The 16,588-nt window shown below is 40.3% G+C and overlaps 2 protein-coding genes across 3 annotated transcripts; one reads left to right on the top strand and one right to left on the bottom strand.

Annotated features, from left to right (window-relative positions):
- Nucleotides 1-15: 15 nt before the first annotated feature.
- Nucleotides 16-16,459, bottom strand: tdrd9 (tudor domain containing 9). The gene is made up of 35 exons (XM_026339562.1): nt 16,260-16,459; nt 12,622-12,704; nt 12,451-12,527; nt 11,854-12,075; nt 10,923-11,045; nt 10,580-10,660; nt 10,337-10,495; nt 10,142-10,245; nt 9,927-10,046; nt 9,645-9,729; nt 9,510-9,567; nt 9,295-9,399; nt 9,116-9,213; nt 8,892-9,023; nt 8,032-8,194; nt 7,826-7,889; nt 7,285-7,348; nt 7,136-7,180; nt 6,557-6,610; nt 5,854-5,970; nt 5,558-5,665; nt 5,252-5,352; nt 4,976-5,146; nt 4,083-4,194; nt 3,782-3,997; nt 3,336-3,425; nt 2,972-3,229; nt 2,576-2,743; nt 1,841-1,911; nt 1,655-1,764; nt 1,306-1,402; nt 1,103-1,241; nt 718-836; nt 569-641; nt 16-471 (listed from the first exon to the last, which is right to left on the bottom strand). Exons 1-35 carry the CDS (start codon nt 16,406-16,408, stop codon nt 373-375), a joined length of 4,035 nt encoding a protein of 1,344 aa, XP_026195347.1. The 5' UTR covers nt 16,409-16,459; the 3' UTR covers nt 16-372.
- Nucleotides 13,141-15,814, top strand: rd3l (retinal degeneration 3 like). 2 transcript variants are annotated; one of them, XM_026339566.2, is made up of 3 exons: nt 13,141-13,416; nt 14,080-14,410; nt 15,260-15,814. In XM_026339566.2, exons 2-3 carry the CDS (start codon nt 14,100-14,102, stop codon nt 15,624-15,626), a joined length of 678 nt encoding a protein of 225 aa, XP_026195351.1. In that variant the 5' UTR covers nt 13,141-13,416; nt 14,080-14,099; the 3' UTR covers nt 15,627-15,814. The 2 variants fall into 2 exon arrangements, with proteins under 2 accessions (XP_026195351.1, XP_026195352.1); XM_026339567.2 differs by having other exon boundaries at nt 13,141-13,351.
- Nucleotides 16,460-16,588: the final 129 nt, after the last annotated feature.

A 16,588-nucleotide genomic window follows, 5' to 3' on the forward strand; every position in this document is an offset into this window, starting at 1 on the left:
GTGACAAATTTAACTTGACTCCTGGGTCACAATGACACTATGTTTGAATGTAGACTGACTGACGAGTTTCATCGTTGCAAACTATTTTTAATGGTCCACTTGTGTTGTGTCATTACAAGATGCTATATAGGAAGAAAAATTACGAATGAACTTTACCACTGTCATTACTGCTATTAACAGCCACTTAATCAAACACTGAAAAACTAATTTAGCTGCTAACACTAGAGACAGAAGTGAGAGTCTTTCTTTGCAGCTGAAAACTACAGTCCCATCTGAACTCTCTTAAACATAATTAAATTAAGTTTCCAGGCAACTGCTGGCTTTCTAACATAAGAATCAGTTCAACATAAATGCAGTGATTTCAGTGGTTCTTCAGCTGTTGAGGAGAGTAACAGGATGTAGCTGGAAGAGGACACCTCTTGTCTTTCTACCTTGAGGCTCCACAATATCCATCCTCAAAGAAGGATCCACCTGTAGGTCCAATGCACAAACAATTCAACTTTAAAAGACACATCTAAAACAAATGTGTGTAGCAGACAAACAGCTGGAGCACCATTCTGTATCATACCTGGTTCCACTTCTCCACTTTCTTGTAATACTCTGGAGGGACAGCTTCTCTGGGTGGAGACTTGGTGAACAGTCTGTATCACACAGTAGAAATAAAGATCAGTACTTATTTACATTTATACCTGTTACCGTTCCGGTGATGTAAGTGACCTTATGAGGCGGTCCCGACAGTCTTCCTGCAAGTGGGTGATCCTGTCGGGCTCCAGATGCAGCGTGCCACAGGGCCCTTCACAAACCAGGCGGTTTATAGCCACTCGCAAAGCATTTATCTGCAAAAGAAAGAAGACAACTCAGTAATACACAAAAGAGGGACATTATGTAATTCTCATTAATAAAATATTATTCCATCTCTTCTCCTTCATGCATTCAGTTAAAGACTTTTTAACTCTACATATTTCATGCACTGCTGGTGTTCTTTTTTGGTCTTGTGGCAGATAGAGGTGAATCCTAGCTAAAGGATATAAATCATCTGTAACATACTTAGATGTGGCTAATAAATAACAATGGTTGGGAAAACCAATCAGTGCTCCTTTACCTCAGTGATGTCCTCAACATCGAACTTGACATCAAAGGCGAGTTCGATGTCATGCTCAGGTAAGATGCCCTCTTGAGTTTGACTGTTCCAGCCCAAACCACAGAGGGCTCCAGTGTAGCAGGTCCTCTCTTCATTTGTGCTAAAAAACAGAAGCAGTAAGCAGGATTTTATAACCTTAAAAAATAAGTCTGTGTATAACTAACCGTAGCTCCATGATGGGAGTGAAGAGCATGGTAACAAGTGCAGGCAGTCCAGGGATATCCGGCATGAGGGAGGTGTCCCTCAGGAGAATCCGTGTACCTGCAAAACAAACACATGCACGCACACACGCACACCATTTAAGCTCCAACAACTGAGTTTGACAGTTTAAGAACATTTACAACAGGAAGTTGATATAACGTATTTCTACAATTGAGAGGGACGGAGTTTGTTGTTCTTTTTCTGTGTTCAAGCCACCCAGTCAATGTTACACATTTAATATAAAATAGTGGAGCTTTACACTATAAAATCATTTCCATGTGCTTGTTTGCCTTATAATATTTCATGTGCTACCTGTTGAGTTGACCGACACAGTCCCAGCCACGAGCATCCTCTGATTTTTGTAGTGAGGGTTTTCATTGAGGGCCACGGAATTGATGCTGCACCTCTCTATCCACACCGTCCTGGATGAGGACACATTTATAAGTAATGAGGTGGACAATGGTGACTTAATCCTGTCTCAGTGTACATGATGCTTACTTGTAGTAGGTCTTGTGGCTCAAGCAGTGGAAGTTTGTCTTGTGTGGACTGACTGGCCCATGCAAGCGAACCTATGGTGTTAAACAAAACAACAATCAAATGTGATATACTGTGGTGATTCAGAGCTATGGTGGCCCTGCTGTCATTGTTCTATCAGACAGAATGGGTGTGTCTCTGAATGAACACAGCACATGAGTTGATGAAACGGCTCCATCTCCTGGACAAAACAGATACCACAGAAGTGATGTCATCAAGTAACCAAAACCAAAATATCTGTGTCGCAGACACTAATTCTGATCAAAACCCATTTTATGAGTGACACTGTTTTACTGTTTTGGTCAATGTTACTGTCCTAAGTTGAAATAAGTTATTATGCCATGAGATTGCATGACTTTGTCCACACGGGGCATCTGAACACACAAAGAAGGCCAAGCATAAGAAAATCTGTTTGAGCACGTGTTGAGAACACAAAATTAATTAGCAGGAAATGAACACAACTAGAGCAAACAAATAAGTGACAGAATTGTTTGCCAGGTCCTGGTTTACTACATAACCTCATCTTCTCTATTGTCACAAATACAAACAATATTTCTAAGCTGATAAACCCAGTCATGATCTGATCGTCTTCATTGAACACACCCAATGAACATTTCCATTTCGGTAGAAAACCAGGAAATTGCAAACAATGCCATTTCTTAGTTTTGCTGTAGACAATATGAAAATGTTGCAGTAAACCTTTGTCTTGGAATAGGACTGGCGGCTCATGGAAAAGTTGGTGAGTAGGTTGTCAATGAGCTCCTTCTCTTCTTTCTTGCGATCATTCCAGGAGCTGCTGGCAGTACTGGGTACATACATACCTGTTTCCAAGTCCTTGTACAGGGATATCAGCGCCTCATGGTTTTGCTGCAACAGCACACAAAGATCAGACCTACAGTATTCACTGAGAAAAGAATACAGTGTTTGTACTGATCCTTCTGAAGCATGGATAAAATATTCTTTAAAAAAAGAAAAAAAAAAATCTAACAATTTACTCTCAACAGCCCAAAGCATGAGTGGGTGTGTTATGTTTGATTTTACTTTTATTCTGTTCACCGCCTAATGCATTTCATGAGAGAAAACCCAAGCACCCACCTTAGAGTCAAAGCTCTCCTCAGCCTTCACAGCATGTCCCTCCTCCACCAAGATGTCGACTACGCTGGTGTTTGTTGTCTCTGTGTTAATGAGCAGCTGCACACGCATGACCCCATGAAGGATGGAGTACAGAGACACAATAAGTGAATGGCCCTTCACCAGCGTGATGAATCGGTCGCGGGCTCGACTGCTCCACTGGTTCCCCTGAATGATTGACTGGGCTGACGGACGAATTTCAATAACCTGGAACTCCTGAGCCTGAGAGCAGAGTGTTTGTGTGGCAACGCGTTTAAACTTTGGATTGTGTAACATGGAAAGTGTATATTTATCTTTTGGACAAACCGTGCCTTCAAAGTTTTTCTACCTGGAAAGGATGAGACAGGAGGTCAGAAGGGAGCTCCCTGAGGCTGCTGCAGGCAACAACTGCTGTGTTACCAAAGTCCAAGAAGAACACCTACAGAATGACAGAAAGCACAGTATTTCCTGGCACATCAGGTGACATGAACAACTATCACACAAGATAAATCTAAATTAAATATACATTTCTCATGTCAGGTTTTTAATATCATTTCATTTCAAAGTGGCTAAACTGAATAATTTGGTGCTACCACCTCTTTAGTATGTGAGTGGTAGGATCACAACAGCCTTTTAACTGCTTTAAAACTTGTTGCTGTAGCATTTAAGAGAATTTGTTCTGTTACTATTAGCCCATGGGTGAAAGCAATGTTTATTACACTGATCAGTTAAGAAGTAAAGATTTGTGCACTACATCTTGACCAGAGAGCGTCTGAGAGAATAAGCAACAATCACCTCCGCGGTGTTGCCACGCATGTGCAGGATCTTGGCACGGTAGTACAGGCTCTGCTCATTGGTCTCAGAATAAGGAGCCAGACACAGCAGGTTGGGGTAGAGCGACACAGTTACAGGATGTAGCAGACGTATGTTAATCTCTGCTGTCAGATGGCGCTGCTTTTCCAGGCTGGCTTCATCTGCCTGGAACCCCCAGAAATAGCCCACCTCCACCACCTGCAGCATTCAATTAAAAATCAAATAGAGAACAGAATATCTCTCTTGAAATGTAGATGCTCAGACACAAAAGTGCAGGACTCACCTCTGTTATGTTTACCACAAACAAACGGTTGGGGGGTAGCTTTTCTGGGTCAACAGTGCTGCTCACCACTCCCACTGGGCAGACAGACTGACTCTGGAAGTCTACATTCACCCTGCACAGCAACAGCACACAGCACTTACATTTTATATACACCTTCCCTGTCACTGGACTCACTCGGTGTGTCAAACTGTGCTTACTGGAGCTTTGATGTTGAATCTAACAACAGTGCATTAGGTCCAAAAGCTAACAGATTTGTCAGGCAAGGTAAACAGAAAACATCTTATTCAGTTTACTACTGTTCACAATGGATACAACAATTTGTCCCACTCAAATAAATTTAACATGAGGTATTGTCTACAACTATCTATACAATCCCTATACCTGTAGCATTGATATTGTAAGGCGCTAATAATAATAATCATAAGACCTGAGGTTATCAGCAGGCTAATTTTTATTATGTTTTGGGCAGACAGAGATATCACAGTTAAAGGGGAAGGTTGAAACTGAGAATAGTTTGTCAGATTTATTGTTGTTGGAAAACTGCTAATATGCCACGTTACCCTACCCACGTCTCTCCCAGAGAGAGCTAGGAAGAAGCTGGTCCTGTTTCTCCCCAACACCTCCCCACTCTGTGTCAACATGATTGTTCTGGAAAGTTCTGTAGAGTGCTAGGATGTCAGATTACATTAAGGCTCAAGGGGCACTGACCAATGCAAACTGCAGTGTAGTGGTTCCACTTTCTAAAATGACAATCTCAGCCCTTAAACGACAGCCACAGCAAATCCCATGAGCTATTATTACATTTTTTGTTTAGTCATCAATGATTTGTTTTTAAAGGAATTCATCAATAAATTTCTCTTAAAATATTCCACACTGTGGGAATGGAGTCGTACCGTGAGTATTTCATGTGAGTTACATTTCTGTTCCCAGCACAGATTTCTATTTGATCGATGGGGTACACGGACAGTTCCATGGCAGGAGTTTGCTGGGCCAGAAGGAGTGACAGGGATACCTCAGGCAGTACGCCCGAGTCTTGAGATGTCCTGTAGAACTCCACATATGCTCTTGGCACAGAGATACAGTCACATAATGAGGGTGGGAATTTAAGTTCTTATGAACAATGGTCAATGTTTACTAAGTGCCGTGGTTTGATGTCTGGTTGTCATTACCTGGAGCTCTCAAAAGAAATGGTTTTCACCTGTCCACACAGGCGGAGCAGATACTGCAGCTGCTTGTAGTACAGAAAACTGTATGGAGGAAGATTCCTCAACTGGACACAAAACATGGGCTGGTGTTACAGCTAGAAAATACATGTTTCCTACATAACAACTCAATGATTAGAGTTATGCTGTCAGCTCCATTAAGTATTAATTATTATTACACAGCAGAAAAATACCAATCAACAAACAATTTCTGTTCTCAAGTATGAATTCAAACAGCACTGTACTTAGAGCTTGGCTGTATAATACCCATACCATCACTGTTGTTCTGGGGTTCAAGCCACTCAGTTCTCTGGAAGCCAGGTCCTCATCTATTTCCCCCTGTACAAAGTAATTGGGGTAGTAGGCACCAGCAATAACCACCTAGGAGTGAAAGAGAAGTGAAATTTAAAACAAACTGATGTTTAGGCGTCTATATACACACCAAACGAATATGTATTCATTCCCATGATGGAATGTAATGATGTGAAGTGTGCACTGCATAACTTCACTTGGACCTTGAGATCATTTACAGTATCTACATGCATACATGACGCTCAGCACTGACTAACCTGGAGAATGAACTTTTGCCTGTGTGTGCTAGTGTAGTCTGAGGGTTGAACGTTCTTCGGCACATGCATGTTGAACTGGGACACGCGCTTCTTGAGGTCCTCGTACAGCTCTGCAACCTGGACAGTAAGTTACTGCTGAGGAGATCTAGGCAACAACATTTTACCTACAGCTTAATTTCATCAATACAGTGGCAAGAAAAAATGTGAACCTTTTGGAATTTCATGGTTTTCTGCATTAATTTGTCATAAAATGTGATCTAATCCACCTATCATGCCTAATATTTGCAAAAGAGCACATTGACACTCCACAGAAGTGGAAATGTTTTGTGGGCTGACAAAACTATGATTGAACTATTTAGAAAGAACTCACAAAACTACATCTGGCATAAAGAGGTCACTGCATATCATCATGAAAACATCCTAACTGTAAAGTATTGTGGAGGAAACATCGTGATTTGTGCTGCTTTTCTGGCTAGCTAGCAATGATTGGGCGGAAGCTGAATTCCCAAGTGTATCAAAAACCTCTTAAGTAGTTTTTTATGGTTGTTCTTAATATAAGACATAACCAAAAGTAAGTTTTATCTTTGGTGAGGCACGACTACAAACTGCAGAATAAATTATTGTTTTTCAGTAATGACTCATGAAAAAAGACAGAATGTTTCTCCTTGAACTCATGTCATCCAGCTCTGCCCTGTCTTTATACCTCTCTGATCCTCTTGATCTGAATGAAGTTCTCTTTTCCCCAGTCCAGCTCATCCTAAGAGGAAGAAGAAAAGGCACTGACTAATCACAATCTATACATGTATAGACGCTGTTGATTGTCCCTAAATGGCCCAGCCACATACCAGACTTAAACCCCATAGATTTGTAGGGAAACCTGAAGCTGACAGACACTTCCCATCCCAGAATGGGATAAACTGTAAAAATCCAGGTGTGACAAGCCCGAACAGATTTACCCTAGAAGATTGCTAACTGTAGCTGCTTAAAGGTCTGAATACTTACATAAATGAGAGCTTTCAGTTTTGGATTTTAAGTTAATTTGCAATTGTATGGGGTATGTGTAGACTTATTGGACAAAAAAGCCATTTTATTTAAAATATAAATACATTTATTTTAAAATAAATTTACTATAAAATAAAATGTGCAAAAAGTAAAGGCTTGAAATATTTTCAAATATAAAAAAATCTGATGTGATTCAATTCCAGTTTTTATTTTAAACCCATACAAAAAAATCTGCACAATTTTGTTTCCTTCACTGAGTTCATGTTGTTGTTTTGTTAACCTTTGGGTGTCTCAGCTGTCCTTTCTTTTTGGACGAGTCCCATGCCTAATAGTGAAAGACAACAGGGAAGGTTTAAAAAACAGCCATTAGGCAAAAGTGCAAATCCACTGAACACTACAGCTTTCTGTGGACAGCATCAAACACATTACCTTGTAGGCATTGACAAAAGCTATGGAATCACTTTGTGTGCCATGGGCAAAGGACAACTTGCTCCTGGAATTACAAATATTATTTAGTACAATAAAAAAATAATAATACAAAGAACTAATATGAGGGAAATGGGTTATGGTGAGTCATGTGTTGTTAGGCAGGCATAGTTTGAAATAGCTGGAAAAAGACTTTTCAATTACCATGTTTTATTTTTTCTTATTTTTTAATGTGTGTAATCTCTATCTATGCAGTATATATATATAATATAGAACATGGTAATAAAAAAAAGTCTTTTCTCTCACACACACACACACACACACACACACACACACACACACACACACACACACACACACACACACACACACACACACAGTGTATAATAAAAATGTAGAAGTGAGTCAACAGAGGTTTAAATATGAGTTATATGACAACATAATGTCTCAAATATCTTCTGCCAGTTTGTTGAGACACAAAAATGATCTATACTGACAGCTTGGCAGTATTCTGTGAATAAGCAGAGCTTTGGGTGTGACTCACCTGTGGCCAGCAAGCTGCTGCATGGATGGTATCGCAAAAAAACTCTTCAGAGAGTGCGAAGCAGCTGAGGGACAAACACAAAGTCACAAAACGATGCTACATAAAAGTACTGTAAGACTACTGTTATAACAGCTTTCTTGTACAACTGTAAATACATGCATTTACAGTAACTGAGGCCTATTCCAGGAGTATAATGATAGACAGACCTATGATTAGACACTCATCCAGGCAGCCAAATACGTGACCCAGGACAATCATCTTCCCCAGGTACAGGTCCACAGGCAGGTGGGCCAGCACTCGACCCAGGAACGTTAGCTTACCATCCTCATCCTGTCCCCTGTCGTCACTTTTGGCAGAAAGTGCACCAATCTACATAAAATAAAATAATAATAAAAAATAAAATAAAATAAAATAAATAAATAAATAAATAATAATAATACTACGAGAAAAATCTGCCAAAGACAACCTGTTCTCCACAATGCTACTGGCAAAAAGATTAGTAGATTTATGAAAATAAAGGCCTGAAACTAAATACTTCCGGGATTTTGTGCAGGTCTTAGACAGACAGGAACTATTTATCCAGAAAATTCCACTGTATATCACTAATCAACTCTTTAAGCTTACTTCTTAATGAACAATTTTACTATCATCATTTAAGGACAGGATAATTACAGTACGTGAGGATGTGTAAATGTCTACTAATGGGTACTGACGGATTTCAATTATTATGTCCTCATTGTCCTAAAATGTAAAACTATAATACAGTTTATAACATTGCATATAAGCAAAATATATTAAATATTATTAATCTCTGACAGAAACAAAAAAGAATCCTCTGTTTCCATTGTCCTACATTACTCTCACCTAACAGACATGACAATGCTACTGGCTGACACAAAGTTCCTGTCAGAGAACTTAAGGTCTAATATGCTGTGACAGAGCTGGGCGGTCAGCTGCCCAGCCGAATACACAAGTCATTACAGCTACATATTCATGCGCACTTAACTAGACAATAACAACTCTCTCATCAGAGAATCATCAATCTGCAATCTATTTTTTAACTGACCTCTTTGAGCTGGAGAACTGTCCTCACTATGTCACTTAGGTTGGGGGGTGAAAGAGCTGTGGAGAGAAGAGAGCGAGGATCTCCCATGTCCAGCAGCTTCACCTTCAGCATGATGGAGGCCAAAGGGGCTAGCTATGTGGAGGGAAAACAAAACAGCATAAATGTCATAGGTATGCTTAAAATTGTTTAAGAGAAAGATCTGATAGTTAAACACGTTCTTTTACCAGCATCTCAGGGATCATGTAGTCCGGGATTTCATTTCTCCAGAACTCCCTGGTGACTAAACGGTAACAGTAGCCCTTTGAGACTCGACCTGCTCTACCTTATTAGGAGAGGAAATTAGTAAGGTCAGAAATGAACAACACTACTTTGCAGTTTAAGTTCTGTGCTGCAGTTGTCATACCTCTGCGCTGGTTGCAGTTAGTTTTGGATGCCCAGGTGAGACGCAGAGACTGATAGTTGGTTTCTTGGTCACAGACCAAGTGACGGGCCAGGCAGAAGTCAATCACTGTTATGGTAAAAAAAGGCACAAATACCAAAGATTGTATGAAAAAAAACTTCATACTTCACTGTGCACTAGAATGATGAAGCAAAACTAATCTGAGGGGAAAAATATACCATATTTGACGTCTGGAACAGTCACTGAACTCTCTGCGATGTTGGTAGAAAGAATAACCTGCAAAGATAAAAAGATCATCAGTCAATTAGATACTGACAGCATTTGTGTGAGGGAATCAGTTCAAAGGTTTTTACCTTCCTGTACCCAGGGACAGGTAACAGAAATACACCATTCTGCTCCTCCAGAGTCACAGTGGAGTGAAGAGGATAAACCTGCAATCTGAGCAACAGATGCCCGGTATTGTAAAGGTAAATATAAACATTAATCAGCAAAAAAGGAAATAATATAGGTTGATAAGCACTATAATATAAAAAATGTGTGACCACACACAAATGACTTCTCTTTAAAAAAAAGCGAAACAGATCAGGCGCCAACTTTCACAACAGAGACAAATTAAACATGGAGGTAAAGTTCACCTTTTGTGGACCAGCTTAGCCAAAGCCTCCTGCATGTAGCTTATCTCATGCAAACCAGGGAGGAAAACCAGCACACTGCCTCTCTCTGACAAAGTCGTGCCATCTTCTTTCTTAACTTTGCTGCTCTCATGCAAACACACATTTCAGTAAATAACTGAAGAATAAGTAGGAGAAAACATATCTGAACTTAAAGTGGTAAGATACCGAGACTTCACCTAGAGTCTTTTCCCTCCATCTCATCAAAGCTTTGGATGAGACTGATGGCAAGATTGTACATCTCCACTGAGATCTGAGGATCTTCTGGATGAGGTGACTCTGCCTGGTGAAGAAGCACACAAACATTAAGACAAAACTGTTTGGCCTCACAATAGAGAAACAGAAATATCAGTAAATATTTACTACACCATTACTCTGTACAGGTTGTGGAGGTCATCCAGGTAAAACTCTTCAATGGCATAGGGTGCCCCGTCCACTTCAAACACATAGGCTGGATTCATCTTGCCCCGTATTGGGGTGGCAAAGTACTCAGCAAACTGTTTGCAATTGATTGTGGCTGACATGAGGATGATCTAAAAGAACAAAAACAGGTTCTACAGGCCAACTTATTAAGCAGCAGGTAACATAATGAGATGTTTACTTGATGTATTAATTACCTTTACATAATGAGAGTTGGAATGAAGGAGTTTTCTCAAAACCAGCAGGAGAAAGTCCATCTCCTCAGTGCGTTCATGAACCTTAAGCAAAGACAGAGTAGTTAAATAGCTACATTTAGTCCAAATAATCGAGAATGAAACTGACTTGAACTGAAACTGCACTTCTGCAGCAGTATAACAGTATGCTTAGACAAAGCAAAACCAAAAATAGAACTACATCTAAATGAAATCATATATTAGAATTAAACAGTTGAAACAAAGAAGCAAGAACTGTTTTTACAAAGAAGAAAACAACTGAAGATGCATTTGAATGTACATTAAAATTAGTGTCAAGGTTATGCACCTCATCGATAAAAATGTGGGAGTACTCGGTGAGGCACTTGGCTGAAACCAGTTTCTGCAGCAGGACACCTGTAGTCATGTAGATGAGTCGCGTATGCTCAGTAGCCATCTTCTCAAGTCCCACCTCAAATACAAATATAACAACATGCAACTTTTATTGAGGGACTGTCAAATTTCCTGGCACTTGATTCAGGTCACTGAAACTGGTCAGTGAAGAGTTATGCATTTCTTTCTACTAATCTCTGCAGTTCCATATTTTTGGTTGGTTTTGAATAAAATACCAGTGACCTGAGTTCAGATCTATTGCTAAACTCTGTGTGACCTCAGGAAAATACTTTCTGGTTCACAGGCTCGAGCACAAAACAATTTCCATTCTCTGACAGCACAACGTTCATAAACCAAGACAAATAAATGTGATGGGGAAAAAGGAAAAAGCTCTCTCCTTACAGCAAAGTAAGATGTTTTAGATGAACTAAGGACAATATTACCACGCAACGCTCATGTACACACATGAGAACATCATATTCACGTTGTGCTGCTTAAGCAGCACATTTTATCTCTTACTAACTGTTTATTGCTCCTGCTGTCAGTGAAATAATCCTTAACTCCAGAGGTCTGCACCGAGTGGAAGAGACAACGGTTATTATTAGACACACAGTTTCAGATCTCTGCACAACAGTCTCAACACCCTGGCAACAATGTGCACACAATGTCTCGTTAACATATGCATAGAAACACTATTGTGACTGAATATAAACGAGGGCCTTTTGTACACAGCTTAAAGCAAGTTGAATTACTAGTCAATACTCCATTAGTACACTGTAACTACCATTACATGACATACATGCACATATGTAACACTTGTCTTTTCTTCTCTATATATTTGTTTTGCAGTTTAAATAAACCAGGCTCCATAAGCACTTTACACAAACCTGATATCCCACCAGACTACCCAGGGTACACTTCCGCTGTGTAGCAACCCATCGGGCAATACTGGTGGCCCCAATTTTGCGTGGTTGGGTGACCACAATGTTGCACGAGGTATTTTTCTCATTGTAGTGGTCAAGAATGTACTGCGGCATCTGTGTGGTCTTGCCACTGCCTGTGGCTCCTCGAATGATCACTACAGAGTTGTTTTCTATGAGGGAAATAAGCTGGAAGCAGACAGACATACACACACATCATAAAAACAACAAGTAAAAACAATATGTAAATTTAAATAGAGCAGATGTATATGCTAAGCTGATTTGTAACCAGAAGTACAGACTTTAAATGTGCGTTAAGATAGTGCTGCCTAATGACACCACAAGTTGCTAAAATACATGGTGAATTAGATGTTACCCTACAGCATTGAGTAATGATGAGTTCAACTTGACTGAACAATAAAACCTTAAAAGCTCCTGTGGCCTGAGGAAATAATGACAATTTCCGTTTTTAACATGACCAAAAGAAAAAGAAGTACAGGAGAAAGAGAGTGCACTTAAAGGCCATAATGCTGTGTGGATGGGTACCAGCACAATACACTTTACCTCTTGTCTGTTTCTGGTGATGGGCAAGCTGGGGTACTCATAGTTGGTGAGCAGTGGAGGCAGAGTACCTGAGCATTCTGATTAAAATGTTTAAGGAACAGTGTTCAATGTACAATTAAAATGTGAGTGGGTATAGAATAATTAAATTATAACAAACAAATTAAAACTCACTCCCTGCAGGTTTTGGTTTATGGAACTGCCCTCCATCCGAGTTCACATTCTTTAGGCTGCCCTCATCATGAACCTCTGGGAAACTAAAAATAAAATAAAATAAAACTGAAGCAATTCTACGCCGTTTAACATTTCTGCAGTTCTATTTACCAACTGCACTGTGGTGCTTTGCTTCGAGTTTCTGCCTACTCTCATTTTTCCCTCCGGTCAGCTCGGCCAGGCCCACAGCGCTGGAAGAGCATTCCCAGTTGTTGCTGCATCTTACTCTCTTAGTGAGGGGAGGATTTTATCACAACAGCAGGCATAAACTCTGACTGTACTAAGAGGAGCTCACATATAACACACCCACGGCTTAAGCACACACATGCACTCTCTCCCTCTCTCTTTCTCTGCAATGCATTTCATGCAAGCTACAAAGCAGCTGACCTTACAACAAAGCTGCACACAGCACAGAAAGGAGAAGAGAGGTGACAGCTCTTAGTCAGTTAGCAGTGTGTGACTAACTCCCCTGGATAAAGTCTGCATGACAGGAGCAGTGGGAGGGATAAGGCAGAGGAAATAACTTCAACACAAAGAGGAAAAACGCTTCCAATAATCAAGACATCGCAGGATTGCTGATGACAACTGATATGCTCCGTTGATGGCATTTATGGTATTAGTCGACAGCGAGTGAAGAAATTAAGTTTCTGTGGACTGACCCATGGTGACAAGAAGCTGGAAGCTTTACTCGGTGAGAAGCTCATTACTGAAGCTCTGAATACCTAACAAAAGACACAGCTGTGCAGCTTTTTACCTGTAAGTACAGATATTTCCTTTCAACTGTCAACAGATGTTACTCAAATAATTCCTTCATGTACATTTGCAGTTTTTAAGTACTGAATATTTTTGTAGTATCTTTGTCACACAGAAGTCAATTCAAATAACAGCTATAATCTGTTCATCACCCTGTGTAAAACCACATACACAGATGATGTTCAGTGAGGCTGACCACAGAACCTGTAGGCTCTATAATCCAACTGAATCCCAGGTGGAAGCCGTGTTGAATCCATCAGCTTTAAAACAAAACACACATACACACACACACACACACACACACCTGGAACACAGATTTTCCACATAGTTCGGCTTGAGCTGAAAGAAATCAAAGCACTTGCCTGGCAGGATCCAGAGGTCAGTTTAGTTGAAGGGTGATCGTCCTTTAATGTCAGTCTGAAAATGTAATTCCTTTAGGACTACACCATAGGGCATAAAATGAGAAGCAGAAACTGATCCTATTCATATATACGAACAAGATTATTACTTTTCTTCATTTCTCATCGCCAGGAGGAATTACTTCATTTTTACTCCTCATGTTTGATTTTCCAATAAAGCTTTGTTTTCCAACAATACTCTAATACCATACTGTGGGGACGCCTCGGCTTTTCAGTCCAGAATAACAAAGAATTCTTGTTTCTCCAGAACTGCCTGGTGTGACAGCCATGCCCCTGTTCAGATGGATGAAGTGGTCCCATGACACAAGAGCAGACGCTCAGGATGAAGCGCAATCTCTCAAAACCTCAAGGGTTGTTCCCAGCTGCATGTTGATCAGAGAGCTCCTGTGGCATGTGGAGGAACAGGAACGAATGGCAAGGGAACTCGAATGGGAGCACAGGCTGGCCCACAGCACACTTGGTCTCCACTGGTGTCAGTACCCCAGGTTACGGACCCTCATCCCCACATCAGAGCTACATCAACTGGAGTTCCTGTGTTCCCAGATCCCACCTATCCACGCAGCTTCTGTCCTCACCAGGTGTTTGGGAGCAGTCTTGCTCTATCCTCACATTAGTATATCATCAACAGAAGCTAGCTGTTACTGCATCAACAATGGGTGTGACAGCAAGCAAAGCAAAGAAGACCCAAAGGGAAAGGGAGGCAGGGCGAGCTGCCAAGAAAGCCATAATGTGTTAATGTCACAGAGGCAGGCAAAGTAGGGTGTGAACATGTGAAGGTGAAGCTGTTTTCCATCGTCATCTCTATGTTAGCTCTTATGATATGAGATGAGTAAAAAAAGGCTGAAGCATTATATTTTACATGGTTGAGCTGTGACCCATTTATTTCCCATAAAAGCAACTACTAAGTCACTAGACAGTGCTTATATAAACTCTTTAGTGAGGTATATACACTGGCAAGAAAAAGTATGTGAAATTTGTATGGTTTTCTGCATTAATGTGCCATAAAATGTTATCTGATTTTTATCTAAGTCAAGAGTATTAATAAATATAATGTGCCTAAAGTAATACCACAAAACAAATTCTTTCATGAACCAGTCATTAATTCCAAGGTTCACTTTTCCCACTATCACTCTGAGGTGTTGGTGATGATAAAAATGTTTGTTATTATTATTTTAGGCACATAGTTATTAAGACTCTTGAATCAGTTCTCATTTTATGACAAATTAATGCAGAAAAGCATAAAGTTACAATGGGGATGTGACTGTACACTAAGGTTTGTATGACTTTCGCTAATGCTGAAACTCAGAGACCCAACAGCTGGAAAAAGCAGATCTTACATTTTGTGACTGTAGGAAGCTGACACTGTGTTGATGCACATCCTTGCAATGGGTTCATGCGTTTAATTGTTTTGGTCCATCCTTCCACAGGTTTCGTGAAGTGCTTGCCGATAACAACATACGACCCTGGGAGCTGGCACCTATTTTTAAACAGGTGCTGAAGGACTTCCTGAGGCAAAAGCAATTTGATGCAGTGGACGACCTCTCAGGGAAGCCAGGACATCTACAACCAATTGAGGATTGGACCAGTTGCTACAGAATAGAGCAGAGCTTTTTCACGCCAACCATTCCTAATTGTAAAGATCATCCAAGAGAGGAGATCCCAACAATTTCTGCATACGTGGACCGGGCCATGAGGCACTCCAGTTCATTTACAGCCAACAGAGACTGGGACCTTCCTCCATATTACTACCCAGCATCTCCCTGGCCCAAAGGGGCCTACAGCACTACACTGTGATAGGACACCTGCTCAAAACGTCTGTGTCTGTGGAAAAAACGTAAAACTCATACATACAAAAACTTTTCTATTTGTATATGCTGCGACCAAAAACCCATGTATTTCTAAAATGTTAGCTCCAGACTTCAACTTTTACCTTGGGAAGAAAAAAAAAAAAAAAAAAAAAAAAACTTACCTCAGAGTTGACATTAAACCTTCGTGGACAGATAGTTTAGCAAATATTTAAGTTTTGCTTTCTTGTAATACTCACATTAGTCATTATTAATTAATTTCTGCCATTACTGAACTGGAGACGTTAAAATAAAATGTGGAACATATGCTGATTAACTTAACAGATGTGATCTTTTCACATTTAGCTAAAACTGCATCCAGGTAAGTGTTCATCCTCAAACACGTGTGCGCTGTTCCTGTTTATTTACTAAATAAATAAATAAATAAAAAAACCCAAACAAACAACCTTAATCAAACCACTTGAATTTCGTCGATAGAATAAGTGACCTAAAGCATAAACAGTTCTCTGTAAACTAATTTAACCAACTCTTTAGCTAACTATTGGCGCACATGCTAGCTAGTTAGCATCGTATTAGCTAACTTGAAGCTAACGCTCCGCTGCGTTAGCTTCCGTTTTCTCACCTGCTCACTTTCGAAGATGGCTCATCTGACTTTCGTTCAACCACTTCTTCCGTGAGTTTGACATTTGCAAACGTGGTCCCCGAGGTGAACCAGTCAGATATTTGAGCAGCAGTAAATATTTTCTTCATGGTGCAGGTGTTTAGGCACATGTCTCTCCCACCTGTCTGTCGCCTAGCTTGACGCGCGTCAGGTAGGTGAGGTGACGCAGCTCACGTCGCCGCTCAGCGGTGAGACCAGCATCTGCAACAACAGCTTCACTTCACTGATTTTTATTCTACTGCATATAAAACTAATTTGGGAAATGTTACATGTGTTATAATGAGATAATT

Source organism: Anabas testudineus, chromosome 22 (genome assembly GCF_900324465.2).
Source record: "Anabas testudineus chromosome 22, fAnaTes1.2, whole genome shotgun sequence".
Classification (NCBI taxonomy): Eukaryota; Metazoa; Chordata; class Actinopteri; order Anabantiformes; family Anabantidae; genus Anabas; species Anabas testudineus.

Coding starts and splice junctions, on each gene's coding strand:
- tdrd9 (XM_026339562.1), bottom strand. CDS start 16,408: ATGTGCCTAAACACCTGCACCATGAAGAAAATATTTACTGCTGCTCAA. Junction 10,496..10,579: donor CCAACTCTCATTATGTAAAG/GTAATTAATACA, acceptor TTGTTCTTTTAG/ATCATCCTCATGTCAGCCAC. Junction 2,744..2,971: donor AGGAGAGCTTTGACTCTAAG/GTGGGTGCTTGG, acceptor GTGCTGTTGCAG/CAAAACCATGAGGCGCTGAT.
- rd3l (XM_026339566.2), top strand. CDS start 14,100: ATGCCCCTGTTCAGATGGATGAAGTGGTCCCATGACACAAGAGCAGAC. Junction 14,411..15,259: donor GCAGCTTCTGTCCTCACCAG/GTGTTTGGGAGC, acceptor ATCCTTCCACAG/GTTTCGTGAAGTGCTTGCCG.